General features: G+C 42.3%; 1 protein-coding gene across 1 annotated transcript; it reads left to right on the top strand.

Moving 5' to 3' along the window:
- Positions 1–1341: 1341 nt before the first annotated feature.
- On the top strand, positions 1342–19746 carry LOC309703317 (uncharacterized protein). Its single transcript, XM_082528100.1, has 5 exons — positions 1342–1589; positions 7078–7762; positions 9045–9206; positions 11059–11263; positions 11688–19746. The coding sequence occupies exons 2-5, from the start codon at positions 7618–7620 to the stop codon at positions 13738–13740; spliced, it is 2565 nt and encodes an 854-aa protein (XP_082384226.1). The 5' UTR covers positions 1342–1589; positions 7078–7617; the 3' UTR covers positions 13741–19746.
- Positions 19747–19751: the final 5 nt, after the last annotated feature.

Below are 19751 nucleotides of genomic sequence, written 5' to 3'. Positions count from 1 at the left end.
TGGTGGACTTCAGAAGGAGTAAGCACAGAGACTACAAGCCCATTATCATCAATGGAGCTCCAGTGGAGAGGGTGCAGTCCTTCAAGTATCTTGGTGTCCACATCTCCTCAGACCTGACATGGGCTGCCCACATTCAGGTCCAGACCAAAAAGGCTAGGCAGCGCCTGTATCACCTACGACAACTGAGGAAGTTCAGGGTCTCTCCAAAGATCCTCAGGATTTTCTATACAGGCGCTGTGGAGAGCATCCTCACACAGAACATGACATCGTGGTTTGGGAACAGCTGTGTGAAGGACCAAAAAGCTCTCCAGAGAGTGATCCGTACAGCAGAACGCTGCTGCAGGATTGCTCTCCCCCCGCTTCAGGACACCTACACCAGGAGATGCCGGACTAGAGCAGCGCAGATACTGAAGGACCCGTCCCATCCTGGCAACAAACTGTTCCAACTTCTGCAATCTGGTAGAAGGTTCCGCATCTTCCGGGCAAGGACAGAGAGACTCAAGAGGAGCTTCTATCCCCAAGCCATCCGTGCCCTAAACACACACACCCGCCCTCTCACATCATCTATAATTGACTGAGACAGGACTCTCTTCCAGACACTCTAAACCAAGGAACAATGTACATTTCAATTCCTTTAATTTTAAATATGTTTATATTGTCTATCCTGTAAAATAGTCAGATGTCTATTCATATTAATGTACAGAATTCACCTGCTTGCTGCTACTACTGCACATTCACCCAATGTATGTACTATATATATATATATATATATATATATATATAATGTTTTTCCTCTACCCCCCCCCCCAATTCTTTTTTGCACATGTCGAGGAGCGTGTCAGGCTACATTTCACTGTGTGTTATACTTGTATAACTATGCATGTGACAAATAAAGAACCTTGAACCTTGAACCTTGAATATAATTTGATAAGGTAGTTATTTAAAAAGAATAGAAGGAAAAATAACCCATCGATCACTTGTTGCGAGTTGTTGTCGTTGTTTTTTTTTAACAAGAATATAATTTAAACATGAACAAGAAGTATAGGCTCTATATCAGAGCCCTGTGGAACTCCATGGCTTGTACAAATTCACCCCTCATTCCTGTTTTCGTTTTTCCCAATGCTCTCTGTTTAATGGTGCATGCAAGAAAACCCATATTTGAGTGTAAAATCCATCAGGTCAGACTTTCAGAGACTTGTCATAGATGTGTATGTAAAGTGGTAAAAAACAAAGTTTTCGTGATTAGTTGACTGGTTTGCATTTTGTGGCACAGTTATGAAAATACACATTAGTTCTGTTGCACTTTTTAAAAGAGGTATTTACTTTGAAAGGAACAGTGGTGACAGGGCGGAGGTGTGTGGTCTCGCGCTGTGCATGCTTGACGTTCTGCTGGCGCTGATGGCGGCGGGGCTGGCGGAGGGTCGCACTGAGAAGGGAGCGCGAGGAGGCGGGGGACCAGAGAGACTGAGAGAGGAGGCCCCGGCGTACCCAGCACCGACACCGCGGCAGACAAACAGGAATCACACCGACTGCAGAAGCAGCCAGTCCCGCAGACTGACCCAGTGGAGGACGGGCGGACGGACGGAGCGGTAGGGCTGTTTTTGTTTATGAGCTACCGGGGGGTTTTACCGTTAACGGCAGCTGAGGTCTACAGACTGCCTGGGTCTGAGTAAAACCTGCGTTCAGTCAGCGGCTCCAGGCTTCTGCGGCCATAAATAACGTGTACGTGTTTACTACTGACGTCTCTCTGTATGGACACATATGGCCTTTATGTGTGCGCGCGTGTTGCCTTCACTGACCATCAGCCATCATGTTTACCAGGCTGCAAAGAATGTGTGAGTGCGTGTGCGCGCGCGTGTTTGTAGTACTGCAGAATGCAGCTAGAACTTGGCCCAGTAAAGAAAGTCCTGTACAGACCACCAGCTTTTCCTGTGAACTCTGCAGCACTGTGTTTGTCCACTTGTCCATCTGTCAGTGTGGGGACCACTGAGTTTTAGGGAGTGAGGACATCTATACGTACTGAGGACATTTTGGTTTTTACCTTTCTACAGGGCTTTTTTGAGGGTTTAAGTTTATTCCACACACAAAAAAAGAATCACTGTTAATGTTTGCATTATGAATTCCTCCTTTGCTTGCTGAAGAAAAACAAGTATGATCGCATTTTAGGAACTCTCAGTCAGATGTCACGTCCTTCTTAAAATAAGAGAAATCAATGAGTTATAGCAATGCAGTTATAAATGGGGAAATTAGATGCATAAACCAATGCAGAGTTGGATGTCTGATTTACTTTTGAATTAAGCAGTTTTCAACACTTCTGTGCTTTGGCTTTGTTTATCTTTTCTGCCATCTTGTTTATAGATGGTAGTCAAGAATGTGGTAATGATATTCGGCTGGTGTATTTGTGTATAATAGAAACATGAAAATTAACTTCATTTTAAAGACATAACTGTTTGATACAGAGTACAATGTGATCAGGCTACAACCAGCTGCTGCTGAATAATCTGTTATTATTGCAGAGTCTTGACCTTATATATAAAGTGCCTTCAGGTGACTGTTGTTGTGATATGGTGATATGTTTGCTCTGTAATATAGTGTTACAATAAAACGCCAAAAACAAAACAAATTTCACAATCAAATCTCTTTTAAAAAGGTTATTTTTTTCAGTTTACTTCTCCGCCAGCTGGAGCATTAGACACGACTGAGAACCTGAAACTAAAGATTGTTTTACGTACACAGATCACAGATTAATTTTCTTCTTATTGATTAATCAATAAACGGGTCTATACTGAAATGAGTTAGAAGCAGCGCAGTGTCTCTCACTCATCGGACGGTACAGAGGGGAATGTGAATCTTGCCAGAAATTTTTAGCTAAACATTTATTTTACATGCAAAAAAGGAAAAGCGTCCTCAAAAACTGAGCCACGAGTAAGAGAGACATCGGGATGTCGCTAATTTCATTTTCCTTAACTACACCAGTGAAAACAGACTTCCTGCAGACGTGAAAAAAATCTCTTTCAGTTTTAAGGATTTACAAGCTCAGATAAACAAACCATGTGATGTGATTGTGCTGTCATTCCTTATTACATTTTATTTAACAAAAATAAAGCTAAAATGAAGACGCAGTGTGTGAGAATCTAAGCCCACCCCATGATTTCATAGTTTGCAGCCAAAGGTGGTTCTGATGTCCTGTATGACTTTATCAGCTCCTCACGTCGCCTCTTCTTGACAGCATTGTTTCAGCACTCTTTAGGACTAATGGCAGCTTTCCACTTTGCTGTCTAGACTTTGACTGGGCCACTGCAGCACACTGGTTATTATGTTTTTCAGTTGTTGTGTTGTAGATTTGCTGGTGTTATTGGGATCGTTGTCCAGTTGCGTGAATTAAGATGGCCTCACATTTGACTCCAGAATACTTTGTTATATAGGTCACTGTTTCCCAACCTTTTGGAGCCACAGCACATATTTCACATCAGAAAAATCACATGGCACACCACCTAAACAAAAATGTCACAAAAACCATATTGATAATTATCCCCGCACACTAGGGCTGCCACAAACAATTATTTTGATAGTCGACTAGTCACCGATTATTTTTGCGATTAGTCGACTAATCAGATCATCATCCATTGGACGTAAAACGTACAGCTTATTGCACCAGCATGCATCTGCTCTTATATAACTATCATTAGCTTACAGCTTTAAGTGTTTAATGTATGTGCTAACTAAAAATAAAGACAAGATGATAGTTTATTAAATTTTAATGAAATTCGCAGATTGTCTCAGTGGAGTTTAATAAACTCAGCCGTCTGCTTCTCGCTCGCTAAAATATAACAGGACATCGGAGTATATTCTCGACCATCTCACACTTCTGTTTAATCAGATTTCTGTTTGACGTTTATTCTATAACTTTAATCTCAGCCAAACCGATTTACTCAGGAACAAGTAAAACACTGAAAAAATCCAAATAATAACATTTTTAAGTTACCTAAGTGACTTATATATCATGTTTAACTTGAGTAGTGAAAGACGGCGGTGGTTTTAAAAACGATTTGCCGGGAGTCCGGTGTTCTCACGGGCTCTAGTGAGCCTTGAACCCCGGCTTGCTATCGAGCTGGTGGGTAACAGACGTTTCCGAAAACGTTGGAGCGCTTTTGAAAATATGTGGTGTCTTGATAAACTGAGCAGATATTTGAAGTTTACACAGCTACATTCTCGCCTGAAAATATGCTAAACGTTTATTTTGTGACCCAGAAAGAATAATAAGAGTAATATTAAAACTAACTAGCTGCCGCCATTGTTGTAAACTGAGCTGGGCCGTGCTATGAATTCTGGGATAGGTTGGGCCACAAAGAATACACCCAACCCATCCTTCAAATCTGGGGAAATGAAGGGCGCATTTGTCGGCTGCATTTGTCGAAGTCTTCGAATTTGGACAGTCTTCGTCGTGTCGCTGTAACGTAATAGGCCTACAAATGCGGCTACAGGAGGATGTGGTTCCTGAATTTGGACACAGCTACGATACCAGACACTGCTTCTTCTTCTTCAGGGTTTAACGGCAGCTGGCATCCTTGTACATGCAGTGCTGCCATCTTCTGTTTCAGTCCGTTATTACACGCTTAAATCCTACTACTTATTTCTGCGTCTTTTGGGATCTTACAAAGCTTCAAATGACGCGTCGACTATTAAATTAGTCGTCGACCGTGACTAGTCGACTAATTGGGCAGCCCTACGGCACACCAGGTATAGCTGAGTTGGCTCGGCTTGTCCCCAGTATACATTTTTTGCTTTTTTTTCTGACCAGTACTCATGCTAGGGCCTTCATCTGGGTCAGAATTTTCTCCAGGACCCAGGTCAGATAGACTACTTTTTCTTTTCAAATACTTATCTATTGCTATTACGAGCTGCATCATCTCACTTGCAGCATGACTATTATGTCATTCCTTCTTCATCTTCTTCTGTTTTACTGGCAGATGGCAACTTGTTTAATTAGAGCAGGTAGTTGCACTGCCCTCTAGTGGAAGAGAATGCAATTGTTCTGCCTGTTACTCATGCCGATCACTAAGGCTACGTTCACACTGCAGGTGAAAGTGCATCAAATCCGACCTTTTTTGACACTATGCGACCCATATCCGATCATGGTATGACAGTGTGAACAGCACAAATCAGATTTTTTCAAATCCGATCTGGGTCACTTTCGTATGTGGTACTGAATCTGATACATGTCTGATGTTTTACAAAGCGACTGCTGTTTGAATGGTCATGTCGCATTAAATCCATCTTTTACGTCACTGACACAAGACAGACGCCAATTATCAGCGCCAAAGAAGACAAACCTCTGCACGGAAGTAGCAGCCACTGCATCAAACAAGGCCATTGTTAAAGCACGGGCTCTCTTTTTTCTCAGTGTCTTTCTTTCTCTAATTAATTTGTCAAAATTCTGTCGGTTACGACTGCTCACAAATTGATAGACTGCTACAACAACACCTACTAGCTCTGTAGCCGCCATATTTACTTCTGTAAACAGAGCGTGTTGTGTGTGACGTCTTCTTTTGTGCATGCGGGCCGCTTTGAGGGTTCACACTAGAGGGCGTTTGTTGTCACATTTTATTTGTAGTGTGAACAACCAGACCAAAAAAATCGGATCGAAAAATCGGAATTGAGCATTAAGACCTGCAGTGTGAACGTAGCCTTAGAGTACCAATCAGGTGAAACCGGATAATCTTCCACGGCACACCTATATGCCACGGTACAGTGGTTGGAAAACACTGACATAGAAGAGTTCATGGTTTGCTCAATGACTGCACCGTGCCCAGGTCCTGGGCTGCAAAACAAGCCCTAATCATCACCTATCCTCCACTATGCTGACAGTTGGTATGAAGCAGTATTCGTGCTGATGTGCTGTGTTTGGTTTTCTACGTTATGGCCAAACGTCTCTGCTTTGGTCTGATCTGTCCAAAGGACTTTGTTCTAGAAGTCTTGAAAAATAGATTTTTTCAGAAGCAAACCTAAGCCGTGCTGTTGTGTGCTTTTTAGAGAGAGTAGGCTTTTTCCTGGCACACCTGTTCAGTCTTTTTCTGATTGTGCTGTCATGAACTTTAATGTTTAACATGCTAACTGAGGCCTGACGAGTCTGAGATGTTGCTCTGATTTTGTGGTGAATTAGCTGTGATGTCCACTCATGGAAAGATTGTCAGCTGCCTTCAGTGTTTTCCATTTCAGAAAATGATGTGGAATGATGGACTTCAGATTGTTTGGAAATATCCTCATAACCCTTCCCATTTGATATCAACAGTTGCTGCTCTAAGATTGTTGCTGATATCTTTACTCCTCGACATTGTGTTAACACACATCTGAATGCTGCAGACCAGCAAACCACCAGAACGCCTGCTTTCAGAGAGGTGCTCACGCTTCCTGATGATGACTTTAATCAAGTGCATTTGATTATCAGCAGCTGGCTGCTGCTTAGCCTCTGAATTCCTGTAAGGGTGTACTTTTTTCATGCACTGCTTCTGCATTACTGCTAGAGTTACGTTAAACAAACAATGAAACCGTGTAATAAGCTGTGAGCCGTTGTTCATCTTAGGATGTATTTAAATAGTTTTAAGACCTAAGAACTGGAAGATTTTTATATGCTCAGATTCATAAAAAATTAGAATAAGAATGAAGATGTACTTTCTTTTTACCATGACTGCAAACATCAGCAGTTTATTTTAATTGCTACTCATTAACGTTACTCTCATGTCTCAGTGCCACTTTTACTTTCTCACCTGAAGTTTTTTTAAATGTTGATCCTCTGTCCCTGTGTGTGAGCCCGTCCATCAGAGTTGGGTGGGACTCTGGCGGTGAATTATGCCAGCAACGGTTCTCACAAGGACACAAGTGCAAACACGGGTGTGTGTGTGTGTGTGACATGGACAGAGTGGCAGCTTTGTGTCACTTGTGCTTTGACTCGCTGCGGCAATGAATATCAAACAGGCCTGTAGTAGTGTGTGTGTGTGTGTGAGAGAGAGAGACACCCTGTCTTGTTTCTTATCAATTAACTATTGTTTTCTTCTTGTTTTTTTCCTCTCTCTCCAGTTCAGAGCCTCCTACTGGCTGTCATCCTGTCTCCTCCCCAGCGCTCTCTTGCAGCTGCAGTACTAACAGGATTTAGTAGCTGTCACATGAGGGTGGTGTAGGTGCTGCTGTTCTGTAGCCTTTAAATCGTGCATGAGTGGTGCTAACGGATGAGGAAGCCCCTCTCTGCCCCGTCGGTCTCTCTTTGGATGCAGAAGTTCCCGCCTGGTTTCTGGTCCTTCTTGGTGATAAGCTCAGTAATTTGCTATCACAGAGGCGTCGCTGAAACTGCCTGAATCTATCATTTTAGGTGTTTCACCTGCGCTGAAAATGTAGATTAGCTTAATTTTGAAGCTATTTGGATTTACTGACTGACCAGAATTTAAGAATAACAGGCTATCTGCTCCTGAAGTAAAGTTTGGCTACAAAACAGATTACATGAAAAAATGTAGCTGGATTTGCAACCGGGATCACACGTTTTAGCAGCTAACGCCTAGTTAGCGGCTTGCGGCGAGCAGGCAGCGGTGGCTCGGGGCTAAGTGTGCATGAAGCAGGGGTGCTATGGAGTACCACTCCGGTGGCAGCCAGCCCCTGCTGGGCAGACCGCGGTACTGCCCGGGTGCCAGCGTTAACGGAGGATACCTGTGTGAGACAGGACACTGCTGCGGAGAGACCGGCTGCTGCACCTACTACTACGAACTCTGGTGTAAGTTCATTTATTAAGGCTCAGTGTAATGTAGCGGTGACTTAAGGTGCTGTCTCAGCATCATTTTGCACTCCTAATTGGGTCTGTCACTCTTATACATGCATGTATGCAGCTGTAGGAGTGCTTGTACTGAATAATAATAAAGGAAGCCTGCTTTACTTGCTGCTGCTTTACAGTTAGCTGATTTTTATTTATTTATTTAACAGAAAAAGAATATCAAACCACTAACAACCGCTTAATGGGCTGACTTGAATTTTTTATAGAAAAGTATGAGTGAATTATCTCTTTCAAAACAAGGCTGTTATAATATTAGCATTTAGGAAAACAAGTTAATTATGTTTTTGTTCATTTTTTTTATCATAACTTCATTCTTCTGGATGCAAACTAGATAGCTTTTGTGTGATTTCCAACCTTTGATAACATTTTTCTGCTGCTCGTCCAGGTAACAGGACCTGACCAAATCCCCCAGCTCTTGTCCCAGTTGGACATAACCAACATAGCCGAACTCACCAATGAGGCATCACATGATCAGATGCCTGAACTTCTCATGGCTCCTTTAAATGTAAAGAAGTAGAAACCCCTAGTCCCTCCCAGATGGCTGATTTCCTAAAGCTTCAATTTTGCTTCCTGTCCTCGACTCAGTTTATGTACATGCGAATCTGAATGTGAATTTAATCACTAGATGGCGAGAGTGAGGGTCAACCTTTTTTTTTGTGACCACACAGACGCGTCTGCATGCGCTCCAGCACGTCAGCACCTACTCCTCAACTTAGATGTGCCACTTCCCATTAAAGCCATGTTACACTCCAGAGCAAACCGCCCCACAGTTTACTGGAGGTCAACGCATGATAAACCCAGCACAGCAGCAGAGAGGTCCTCCACATCTCTGCTGTTGGCTGCGCCTAAAAAAACCAGAAGATTTGGTGACAAATGGCGCCCTTGATGGTGTTCAACACCCACCAATAATGAGACTTATGTGACAGGGTGGTGGTCCGAGCTCTCACTGTACAAGAACCCACAAAACAGTTTCCTCATGTTTCACTTTTCCCAGAATATTTGAATCTCTCTGCCAAGCTCCTGTAGACTCTAAGCATTTACTGCACTTTGTAAATTACTCTCATACATTTTCAGATGAACAACAATGCTTTGCATCACGTCATGTCATCGTTGGTTTATTTGGTTCTGTATATAAGGACTTATTCTTGTATGTGACTAAACATTTAAAGTCAATGAAGATTTTCATATGATCACAGTGAAATCTGTGTGTGTGTGATGTGTTCAGGGTTCTGGCTGCTGTGGACCGTCCTCATCCTGTTCAGCTGCTGCTGTGCGTACCGACACCGTCGAGCCAAACTCAGAGTCCAGCAGCAGCAGAGACAGAGAGAGATCAGCCTGCTGGCCTACCATGGAGCCAACTCCTACCCCTCCTCTATGCTGGACCTCAGTAAGAAACCTGAATCTGTGTTTTCTGGATGCTTTCAGTGGCTATTTGAAAAATGAGGTGTTTAGATTAGGCTTGTTTTTTTTCTATCCGTACCTCATCACAGCAGGGCTAAAGCGAGAACCAGCCACAACAAGACTCGTCAAAACTGGACAGAAGGTTAAAGATAAGATGCTCCAAACTTCATCTTTTTCTGGCTGATTGGAGAAAAAAAAGGCTTCGTTCTGAAGCTCCGAGCACTGTTACAAAACAACAGAGGCTGGAAAACCATAGGTTTCTGGTTTTCTAGGACCTTTCGGATCTCTGTCTGTATGAGAGCTGCCTCTAAACTCCACTCACAGCATCAAGACAATGAAGCCTGTTCTTGTTTGTGACTGATGCTCGGCTGTCAAGTCAAGTGACGTGCCGCTTTTGTAATCTGTGGCTGTGACGACTCAGTGGAAATTTACAGTGTGGAGGCCTTAAAGAATGATTCCTGTGAAGACGTTTACCCTCTTTTCTTCTTTTTCTTCTCTTTTCTTTTAAACGTTGGAATAATTTTTTGCATGACTTAAAAATATTCACTGGGCGCTACATATCAGCTCATTTTAATGCATATTAGGCTTCAGCTGTGTACAGTCTATGTACTTTTGCTTCTTTATATGTTTAAAAAGGTTTTCAGCACATTTCTTCAAGTGTTGCAGAGAAAAATTTAAGTTGCAGTAGATCTTCATGTGATGCATCTCTTCCACACATCCCATTCTTGGTCTGTGTCTGCAAAATAGCACAAATGAATGGTTAATTTACTGAAGTCTTATTATGCAGTCAGTCATTTTCCAATATGCTGAAGTAGAAGCAGGGGTCACTCAAGCTAGGAGATGTTGGATCATGCTAACGCTGTGCTAATCGAGTTAAAGTGGCATCACAATTGAACCACTTCTTGTTTGTTTGATTTTTATGAATTTGCCTTATGCAGTTGCACCCTTTTGCGGTTCGTCACAGCAGATCATCTTCCTCCATTTCATCCTGTCCCCTAGCATCCTCCTCTGCTACACCCACCCCATGCAGTGGGTTTGCATGATCAAAGAATTCTAAGTGTCTTGCTACTTCCAGATAAATCACACTGTCTTCATCACTTGTTCTGTCTACAGCTGGCAGAAAAAGCTCCATTAGCATATATCTTGCCTGCATAATGAGTTACATAGACCAAAGGTTTTCAGAAACTTTGTGCTAAAATGCACTCCAAAGAGAAGTGCATCTGTAAATGCATCAGGTTTTGTTTGTAGAGCCTCGGCATCAAGCTGCCCACTTGTCATTATTGTAATTCAGATCAAGGCTACGTCATATAAATCACAGATGCTTGCTGGACCACAACACCTCGATCGTCTTTTAAACTCGGGTATGGACTTTTTTGGGGTAGATCACCCAGGCGTAATTTATAATTACCCATGAGGGGATAAAAGCCGCTTTGGGAGTCCAGCGTAAAAAATCTAATTTGTGGAGCTACTCGCTGTAGCGCCCCCCTTGGCAGGGGGGTATTGTTTATTTATTTGGAAAACCATGATATCTTGCATGTCTAGGAATACAAATGAATTCACATTCTATAGAAAAAATATTGCTAAATAGGACAAGATTTTCGAATCTTGGTTTCCACCTTTTGACATGGCTGCAGGAGAGAGCACTTTTGTTGAGTTGGGCTTTTATTAAGTTCAGTTTAACAAAGTTACCACTATCAACCTGCTGAGGGACTGCTTAAAAAAAGCAATCCCACTGCCCTCTAGGTGCATTACATCAAAACAAATGTAGAAAAAAACAAAAGAAAAGGGCCACTGACCAGTGTCTTTGTGCTAACCTTCCTTCCCTCTTCTGCTTGTAGGTTTCTTGGCATCCCTGAAGTTGCCTTCCTATGAGGAGGTGGCAGCTCAGCCCTCGACTCCTCCTCCTCCTTACAGCTCCGTCTTCACCACCCCTCGATACCCTCAACCTCCACGCACCGCCGACCCCCATCTGCTCACACAACACGGTCCCTTGCTGCACCGGCCGCACAGCGATGGGCCGTCCTCCCTCAGCTCAGACAACAGGTAAGAGTTTTTCTAATGGTACAGGAAGTACAAGTGGTGATACTACTATAACTACTACCGCAACAGCAAAAGTAGCAGTAATTACTGATTTGGAACCAGGCGCTTTTCCTACCTCAGCTCAAGTGTAACGTCAAGTGTCACTGGTATTAGTGGTACTATCACAAATAATAGCTACTCCCAGTATTTTTGCTACCGCTATTATTTATTTAAACTACTGATAATACCGTCTTGATGCACGTTCAATCCAGGTAAGAAAATCCCAGAAGGTTCATTTTGTTCATCAACGTAGCATTTTCAGTACTGATAATACCATTCAAACAATTTTTCTGTCACTGATTACTGTGTTTACCTTATGAGTTGGATTTTTGCAGCTTTAGTATATAATATTCAGGTGTTATTCAATATCTGTAAATCTTTCCTGTAGCTCCAGCTGTTCCTGTGATTCCTGCTGCCCCTCCTCTCCGTGTAGCTCCTCCCTGTCGGCACCCATTACATATGAGACTGACACTAGCCATGCCTCCACACCCAGCGAAGCCACGCCTCTCACCCTTGATGTCACCATGGAGACCATCTCTGCAGCTGCAACCTACTTGAATTCAAACGAGACGCAGGTTGCTTCTGAGAGGATGGTCCTTGACGTTGCTGACGTAAGCGGTGCTGGAGCTCATACAGCAGTTGCCACAAACTCATCGGTTTCCAACCAGACTGTTACTGTGGCGGTTGTTACCAGGGCAGCCTCCCCTCAGCCTCCACCCTCACCTGGTTTTCAGCTCACCCTCCCAGTCGGGACTACATCTCCCATAAAGCAGCAGCTTGACATAGCACCATGTACCCCAATAGTCAGCACCTGTAGCTCAAGTACACTCCCTAGTCCAAATGTTGTTGACACAGCACTCCCCTCCATCCAAATAATACAAAGCCCAGCAATGGACACCAATACTGTCCAAAACGATACCCCAAAGATTCCCTTAATGTCAAGGCTTCCTACCCCAACTGCTTCTGACTCTTCTATAACCATAAAATCACTGGAAACACTAAATTTAACAAGGACTTTTGATACAGTCAGTTCTCCTAATAGCCCAGCCTCAGTTCCATCACCAGATGCTGGAAGAACTTTGTCTCCAATAGCAAGCTCTGTTTCTGGTTGCCTAACTCCTGACCCAACTCTTGTACCAATTCCATCACCTACAAAGCTTACCCAGTCTCCAGTCCAAGAACCTACAAAGCTTACCCAGTCTCCAGTCCAAGAACATACAAAGTTTACACAAGGTCAGGAACCACAATCACTATTTCTAAAGCTTACACAACCTCCAGATTTGGTAACTTCAGATCATATCCTGCTTCCAAATCCACAGCCTAAAGCTGGGGTAGTTGCAGATTCACCAGTTAATAGCCTTCTGTCTCCAAGGCATGCAAATCTTGCCCTAGTCACAGATGCAGCACCAACTTTACCCATCCTAACTCAGTGCCAGAACCTAGAACTATCACCTGGATCAGGTTTAGTCGAGGGTCATCCCAGCCCTGGGTCACACTTATCCCAGCATTTAGGGTCTATTGCTGTTTCAACATCTTGCCTGGATTCAACTGCAGAAACAGATCATTCAGGTCATTCTCTGGTCCCGCCTCGATTGTCTGAGTTTGACCATATTCCTCCATTGCCTTCAAATGCCCAGGCGTGTTTTAGTTCTGGTTCTTGTTCTGGATTTGAATTGCGCCCTGGGGCTGGTTCTGAGTCTGAGCCTCTGTCCACCCCTACACCACTTCTCACTTTCTCAGAACAAGTGTCCACTGCTTCCCCCTGCCCAGCTATAACCATAGAGTCTGAATCTTCTTATGCTACTTGTCAGTCACCCCTTGCGACTCTCTCCCCATCCTCACCCCCATCCCTTTCTACTTCTCCTCCTCCTCCCCTAACTCTTCAAGCCCTTTCTTCCACCTCCCTTCCTGCTCCAGCCTTACTTCTGGACCCCCTTACTGCTTTCCACCAGTCTGACAAAGGTGGATCTTCCTCTGGCCACGCATCCTCCCTCTCACCATCACCTCGTGCTACTCAGTCTCCACCAAAACAGACTCTGTTTTCCCCCTGCGTGGATGTCTTTGAGCCAGGACCACCCAGTTGGGAGAATGAGGACGAGGACCAGGAGGAGAAGGACAATGACGAAGACGACGATGAGGACATGGGAGCTGATGAGAGCCAGTATAGACACCGGCGACTCACAGGTGACTCTGGGATCGAGGTGTGCAGGTGTCGAGTAGAGGAGGAGGATGAAGAGGAGGAGGAGGAAGGTGGCAGGAGAGGAAATGGAGGGGAGAGAGATAAAAGAAATAGTGACTCTGATCTCCATGACAGTGTGGACTGCCCTGCAAGGGGTCAGGTGACCACAGAGGAAGGACTTACACTGTGTACTCCGACCGCCACCACAACACCAACATCTGAGGACAGCGGCGAAGTCGTCATTGTCATGGAGACAGTGTGACTGACATAAGTAGGGTCATTTGCCATCCAGACAGGGGTTCCAGACAACAAGAACTGATCGATAGTGTTTACCCTTAAATCTTTCTGTAACTGGAAAGGCTTTAGTTAAATGTGATTTTGACTGAGGATAAAATAGGTCCCGTTAATAGGCATGCACAATTTTTAGATGGCTGACTTGAGAGTTTCTTAAAATGAGTTGGAATCATAAAGAGTCCTTGTGCCAACTTTTGACATATCCAGGTACAAGAGCGGTTTTCACTCAAATACCATGCAATGTTGGAGAAGTTTTAGGACTACCACACTGCAGAGCTGTTGTCAGCTAGGTGGGCCCCATCTCCCTAATTTTATCTCATTTAGATGGTGCTGCAAAAGCGGCCTCTAAAATTTCTACCCATCCATTATTACTTCATTTTGGACAGTTGCCTATTTATGAAGAAAATCTATATCTCTAACAAAGATTATGGAGCATTATCTGAAGCACCCAATCGTAAAGGATCTGCACATCCATTAAGTGGCGTTCACAGTTACAGGAAAGTCTTTGTAAAGTGGGAACTAAACCCTAAAATCTAATCTGTGGTATTGAACAATAGGTTTTTTTAGCTTTTGAAAGTTGTTCTCCTGAGCTTTGGCATCCAGGGCAAAAGAAAAACTGACACAAAACTTGAAACTAGCAAAAATATAGTTTTCTTTATTCAAAACATTAGGGTTACAGTTAGAGTTAACCTTAACTCTGATTGTAGGATCGTCTTGAGGTTGACGTTTTCAGTTCCAACGTGATTTTAACTCATGTACATTGGAGGCTTTCACAACAGATGGAGTAATTTGTTAGCCAGCAACAAAAATTGTAAACACAAAGTAATTGATGACATTATTAGTTTCCATTAAACAAATAACCATCTCAGTCATGGTTTGGTTGTGACAGCAGATGGACATGCCATTAAATATCTACAAAACATATGCTGCATGCAGTCATCAAACACTTGATGATAATTGCTAATAATTTTGGTTTCTACTTCAAGTTCATTTTTCTAACCATGTTTGCACAGCAAGTTGCATGAAGGCAAACAGTCAGGGATTGGATTTGTGTAATTTTACTTGCAAAACCACAAAATCATTAGCTTTTAGGCTTTTGCTAGCCTAAGTTTTGGTGCATTTGTAGACCAATGACTCATGGGCAGAAGTAGTCTTGATACAGACTTTTGTTGGCTACACCAGAAACCTTAAAAAGTGGTTGTTTCCCCCAAATTCAGCAGACTAGCAGATTAATGCTGTTTTAGTGATGCAGAGGATTTAAATGCTCAGAGAGAAACTCAGCCGATCCGATGACTGTCACAATTCGTCATTAATACTGAATTAAGACTGCACAGATTGTCGCTGTAGATTGCATCACACCCCTCACAGAAATTATGTTGTCCACGGTTAATAAAAAAAAATAAGGAACTTTAAATAGTTAGACATGTAGCCAGAGATGCCTCGCTCGTCTTGGGGGATGACGTAGGTTTGGCAATGTGCTGGGGACAAATTGGCTGGTTTGGAATTGAAGAGAGGCTGATGTAGGCGGATGATTCACGCTGACTGACAGCAGGAAAGCTGATTCATTCATTAAGGGGACGTTTTTGATGAAAAAGTCTGTCAGAAGGGTAGAATTAGGTGGGTCGCTTTTTTTATTTTTCATTTACTTTTTTCTGTTGATGTTTTTTTTTTCCTGCGATCCTGATTGTGTGTAGAAGATTTTCGGGGTGGACAGGATCGGCAGGCTTCCTGTGCGTCAGCCATTCAACAGAGAAAAGCTCTTACATAAATAAACGCAAACAATGGGTACGTTTAGAGAGAAACAAAGCGCCAAACACAGCAGAGACAAAACACGTCATGGTTCCCGTCTTGCCTTCTTTGCCTCTTTCACTGAGTTTGAGGTCAGATGATACAATACATCTAAACAGTAGCATCTTGCTTTACGCTTCATGCACCTCTTATTCATAGACAACTCTCCTTTGTCCTGGTAAAATGGGATCAAGTAAATGTATTCCAATCAACGTTTTGCCAGTAAGTCAAGATATTTTAAGGCCTTAGAAATGATGCCCCACAATCTGGCTAGAACTGTGATTTATTTTTTTGGCAGCGGTTGGTACCAATTAATGTTTCGTACACTCTTCACATAATAAACATGTCAATATTGATATTTTGTGACAAAAAGACTTGAAGGTAGAGTATATTTTGTCAGTGACACAGAATAATGTTTGTATAGTAATGGCTAATGTGTTTAAAGTCACCTTAGAGTGTGAAATTAGTGAAAAGCAATATTTTTCAGCAAGAGTCTGTGTGTAAATAGCCAGAGAGAGAGCTGCAGAATAACCACCTCTGAAAGGCTTCATAGTAAGAATGCATCATCATTGATTGTAAAATCTGTAAGGTTTGGATTTCTACTGTGGTTCAAGCAAATTCTGCCTACCTTTGTCTGTGTTTTCTTTTCTTTTTCACCTGACAGCAGTAGAATAATTGTGCAGTTTTAAGGACACAAGTAATTTCCAACGCGCTTGATGGAAGTGCGCCATCACACATTTGTGAGACTCTGTGTGTCGGTGTATAACATCAAGTCGAATGCATACAATTCAAAAATGTATACTGTCACTTTGTTATCTTGTGTTGTAGCATTGTAGCGCATGGATTCTTAAAACTGAACTGGTTGGAGCACAAAGGGTGAGATGCCTTCATATCTGCTCCCACAAAGTGCACTTGTTTTTGCAGCCTGTTAATGTTAGCTGCGTTTGAAAGTTTTCACAGACGTGTGTTAAATTTGCAGTGTGTTGGAAAGTGTGTTGACTCCAATAAGAGAAATAGTGCACAGTGGTGTTATTGGATCGTACTGGCAGGTGAATGCTTAAACCAGAACTCTTAAAGGTTGGAATGTTTAACTGTTGCCTAAAAAAAGCAAAGACATGAGAATGGTCAGGTCCCCATGGTGCAGGGTTCACCTGGTGATATCCTTAAATCCTGTGTCCATGCTGCATTACAACATGTATTTCACGTACTTCATGTACAACTTTCTTGGCAGAGGTGTCCATACGGATACCTCTCACAATATACGACGCTGTCATGGACAGAAGCAGTGTCCCACCATACAAAGGACATGACGAAGCAGACTGTTTTGGTAGCCAACGTACAAAAGACTGGATTAATACTTGGATCAGTGTGCATATATCTGGTTTTGAACCTGGACTTATGTGAGTCTGAACGGATTCATCTTATGGATTGAGATCAAAGAGTTTGCCGTGGCTGACGGACCTCCAGAAAGTTCAAGGATGACAACAAGCCGTTGATGTTGTGGTAAATGTTGTTACTGGTGGTGTTTGTTTTTTTTGTTTTGTTTATTAATTTTGGTTTGTTTTGAAGTTTTTTGTATACCTGAACTAATAAGGTTATATATATCTCCATGGTTAATGAGTGCTATTTCTACTTGACAACTGTTACTACTTAGCATTAGCTAGAGCTGTTCTCGCTCTGTGTGTGTGTATGTGTGTGTGTGTGTTTGTGTGGACTTTTGACCAGAATGACTGGGGAAATGTTGCCTGAAATCTGTCTGCAAGCCCGGGTTCCCAAAGCTGTGGAGCTCTTTAATCTGCCTTACAATTCCTTAGTCACACAAGCCAAGAGACCACTTGGCGAACCTTGGCAAGGTCCAGTCAGTATGTAAAAATATGCATTCCCAACCAGATGTGGAGTATTTGTTGGAGGTAACTCATTGAAATTGATCACAAACAGCAACAGAAATCTCCTTGTGATGTCTTTGATTGTTAGCAGATTGCAGCAGTTTCCTGTAGTTTATACTGAAGATGCAGACTTGTCTGCAAACAGTTGCAAACTACTCACTGGTGGTTCTGAAGGTCTGAAGAGTGCAACATGGGGCTGAAATAGAAACCATTGATACCATCTTGTTTGAAAGGGCATAACTTTTACTTTGGAGGGAAACAATCTTATTAAACTTTATGTTGCACTTTTCATTTTCGAAGCCACTCAGTGATAAGTGTTTGCAGATAATTCTGCATCACGCAACCACTGCAATCTCCTAGCAACCAAAGCAAAGGCAAGAAGGTTTTAGACTCAACATCATCTCTATCTTGTGACTTATTTTACCAAGCAGCATCAAGCAGCCACCTGGCAACCGTTTGGGGAATACACATTTTTCCCTGGTAACTAGTGGTTACCAGAAGTCACTTGCCATTGTTAAGCCACTTGCAACCAGTTGGGAAATGCTAAATATTTCCTTGCAACCAGGAGTTGCCAGTCAGTGTCAAAGAGTCTCTAGAGCTGTGTGATTGTGACTTTAGAGCTGTGACATGTAGACCATCAAGAGTTTTTACTGAAGCTCTTGGAAGCCAACATGGTAACTGTCTCCTTTGGCGTTTTGGGGATAAAATCTTCGACCCATTGTACCCAGTCTCCTTGAATGTGAGGCTAATTTTAGAACTGAATAACTTTTGGAAACCCCAGTCTCTGTCTTTTTGTTAGAGTTAAACCGGGACTTATCATTTTCATCAGATGTTAACAAGTGTTCTCTTGCACTGAAGAGTTTTACATTTACTAGCACGTTGACAGGTTTTGCATCGACAGGTCACATGTTTGTAGTGTCACAATATGTTATTTTAAACTTTTTGCTCAAACAGAGTCAAAAAGTATCCATGTAAAAGCATTTAAGTTCCTGTTTTTCTCTGACTCCATACATTTGAGGTAGTGTAACCATTAAAGGGAACTGATCACCTACCTAGCCCATTGGCTAACCACTGAAATGGTTTTTTTCTTAGACCATTTTATAAAAGTATACCATAGTTGCTGTAATCTTACTCTGTGGTTCCTTATCTTAAAGGCCATACCATCTTGTTATTTTAGCTCATCTGGCCAAAGGATCGTTGAACTTTGACCATGTTGAGGCATCTGCCTTCTCTTAATAGTTCACAAGAATCTCTACTCTTCCTGAAGTATTTGCGAAGTTTTAGTGGAACTTGCACAAAATGATCAACTAATGTGTCTTCACCTAAACTGTACTTAAGGTCAAGATCAGTTTGTTATTTTCAAGTTAATAAGCAGTGAATTGTGATGGATTGTAAGCCAGATGACCTATTGCGTCATTGACATTCTGGCTGAAGTCAGAAGAGACCAGGTTTATTTAACTTCTGGAGAAAGACGCATGCTTGTTTGATGATTACGTGAAGATTGTGGGCGAATGTTACAAGCTAAATTCTGTATTCTCATCATAACTTCTCATCAGAGTTGCTAATGGTGGGGGCTATAAATGGAAGTCCATCCTGAGATCCAGGAGCAGGAGCTATTTGGAGGCAATGAATCATGTTTTAATTTTTGGGGTGACCTGTTCTCTTTATGTAAAACTGCCTACATTGATGCTAACAAAAGACTAAATTTGGAACTAAAGTCTGATGACCAAATGTTTGGTCATGGTCATGGTACAGTCAGTATTTGGTCATGCAGAGTCTGTACCCTGTTATTATTATCTTACCCTGTGAAACAAACACAGATCTTAACATGACTAGAGTCCGTTTAGATTTTTGAATAACCAAATTTCTCTCTTTTTGGCTCTTTGATCAATTTTCACTTTTTGGACGATGCAACTGTAAGCAGCTTCACCTGTGGTGTATAGCAAAATTATTTAATTTTCTGAAAGTGTTGTTGTTCCTTCTATTGTAGGGATCCATCCCTCTGTCTAAAGGATGCTATGCTCTTCTAGTAATCTCTTCCGTCCTTCCTGTATGCATGAGGTTTGTCGGCGATGTCGAAAGAAGCACCGAAGAGATTAGTTGTTAAAACCCATTAATATTACAATGGCAACGGAGCTAATTAGTAGTAATACTAAATTAATAGCTAGCGTGTATGTATGAGTGTATGTGTGTGTGATCCAACTAAACCAGCCTGTTCTAAAAGTGTGTGAAAATATACTGAATAAACTGTCAAATCTAAAAAAAAAAAACTGTCTTTCTGCTCTTTCTAGTAGAACAACATTTC

This window comes from Aulonocara stuartgranti (assembly GCF_965226115.1).
Source record: "Aulonocara stuartgranti genome assembly, chromosome: 3".
In the NCBI taxonomy this organism is placed as follows: Eukaryota; Metazoa; Chordata; class Actinopteri; order Cichliformes; family Cichlidae; genus Aulonocara; species Aulonocara stuartgranti.
Note: the sequence above shows the minus strand (reverse complement) of the source record. Positions and strands in the feature narration are given on the sequence as shown.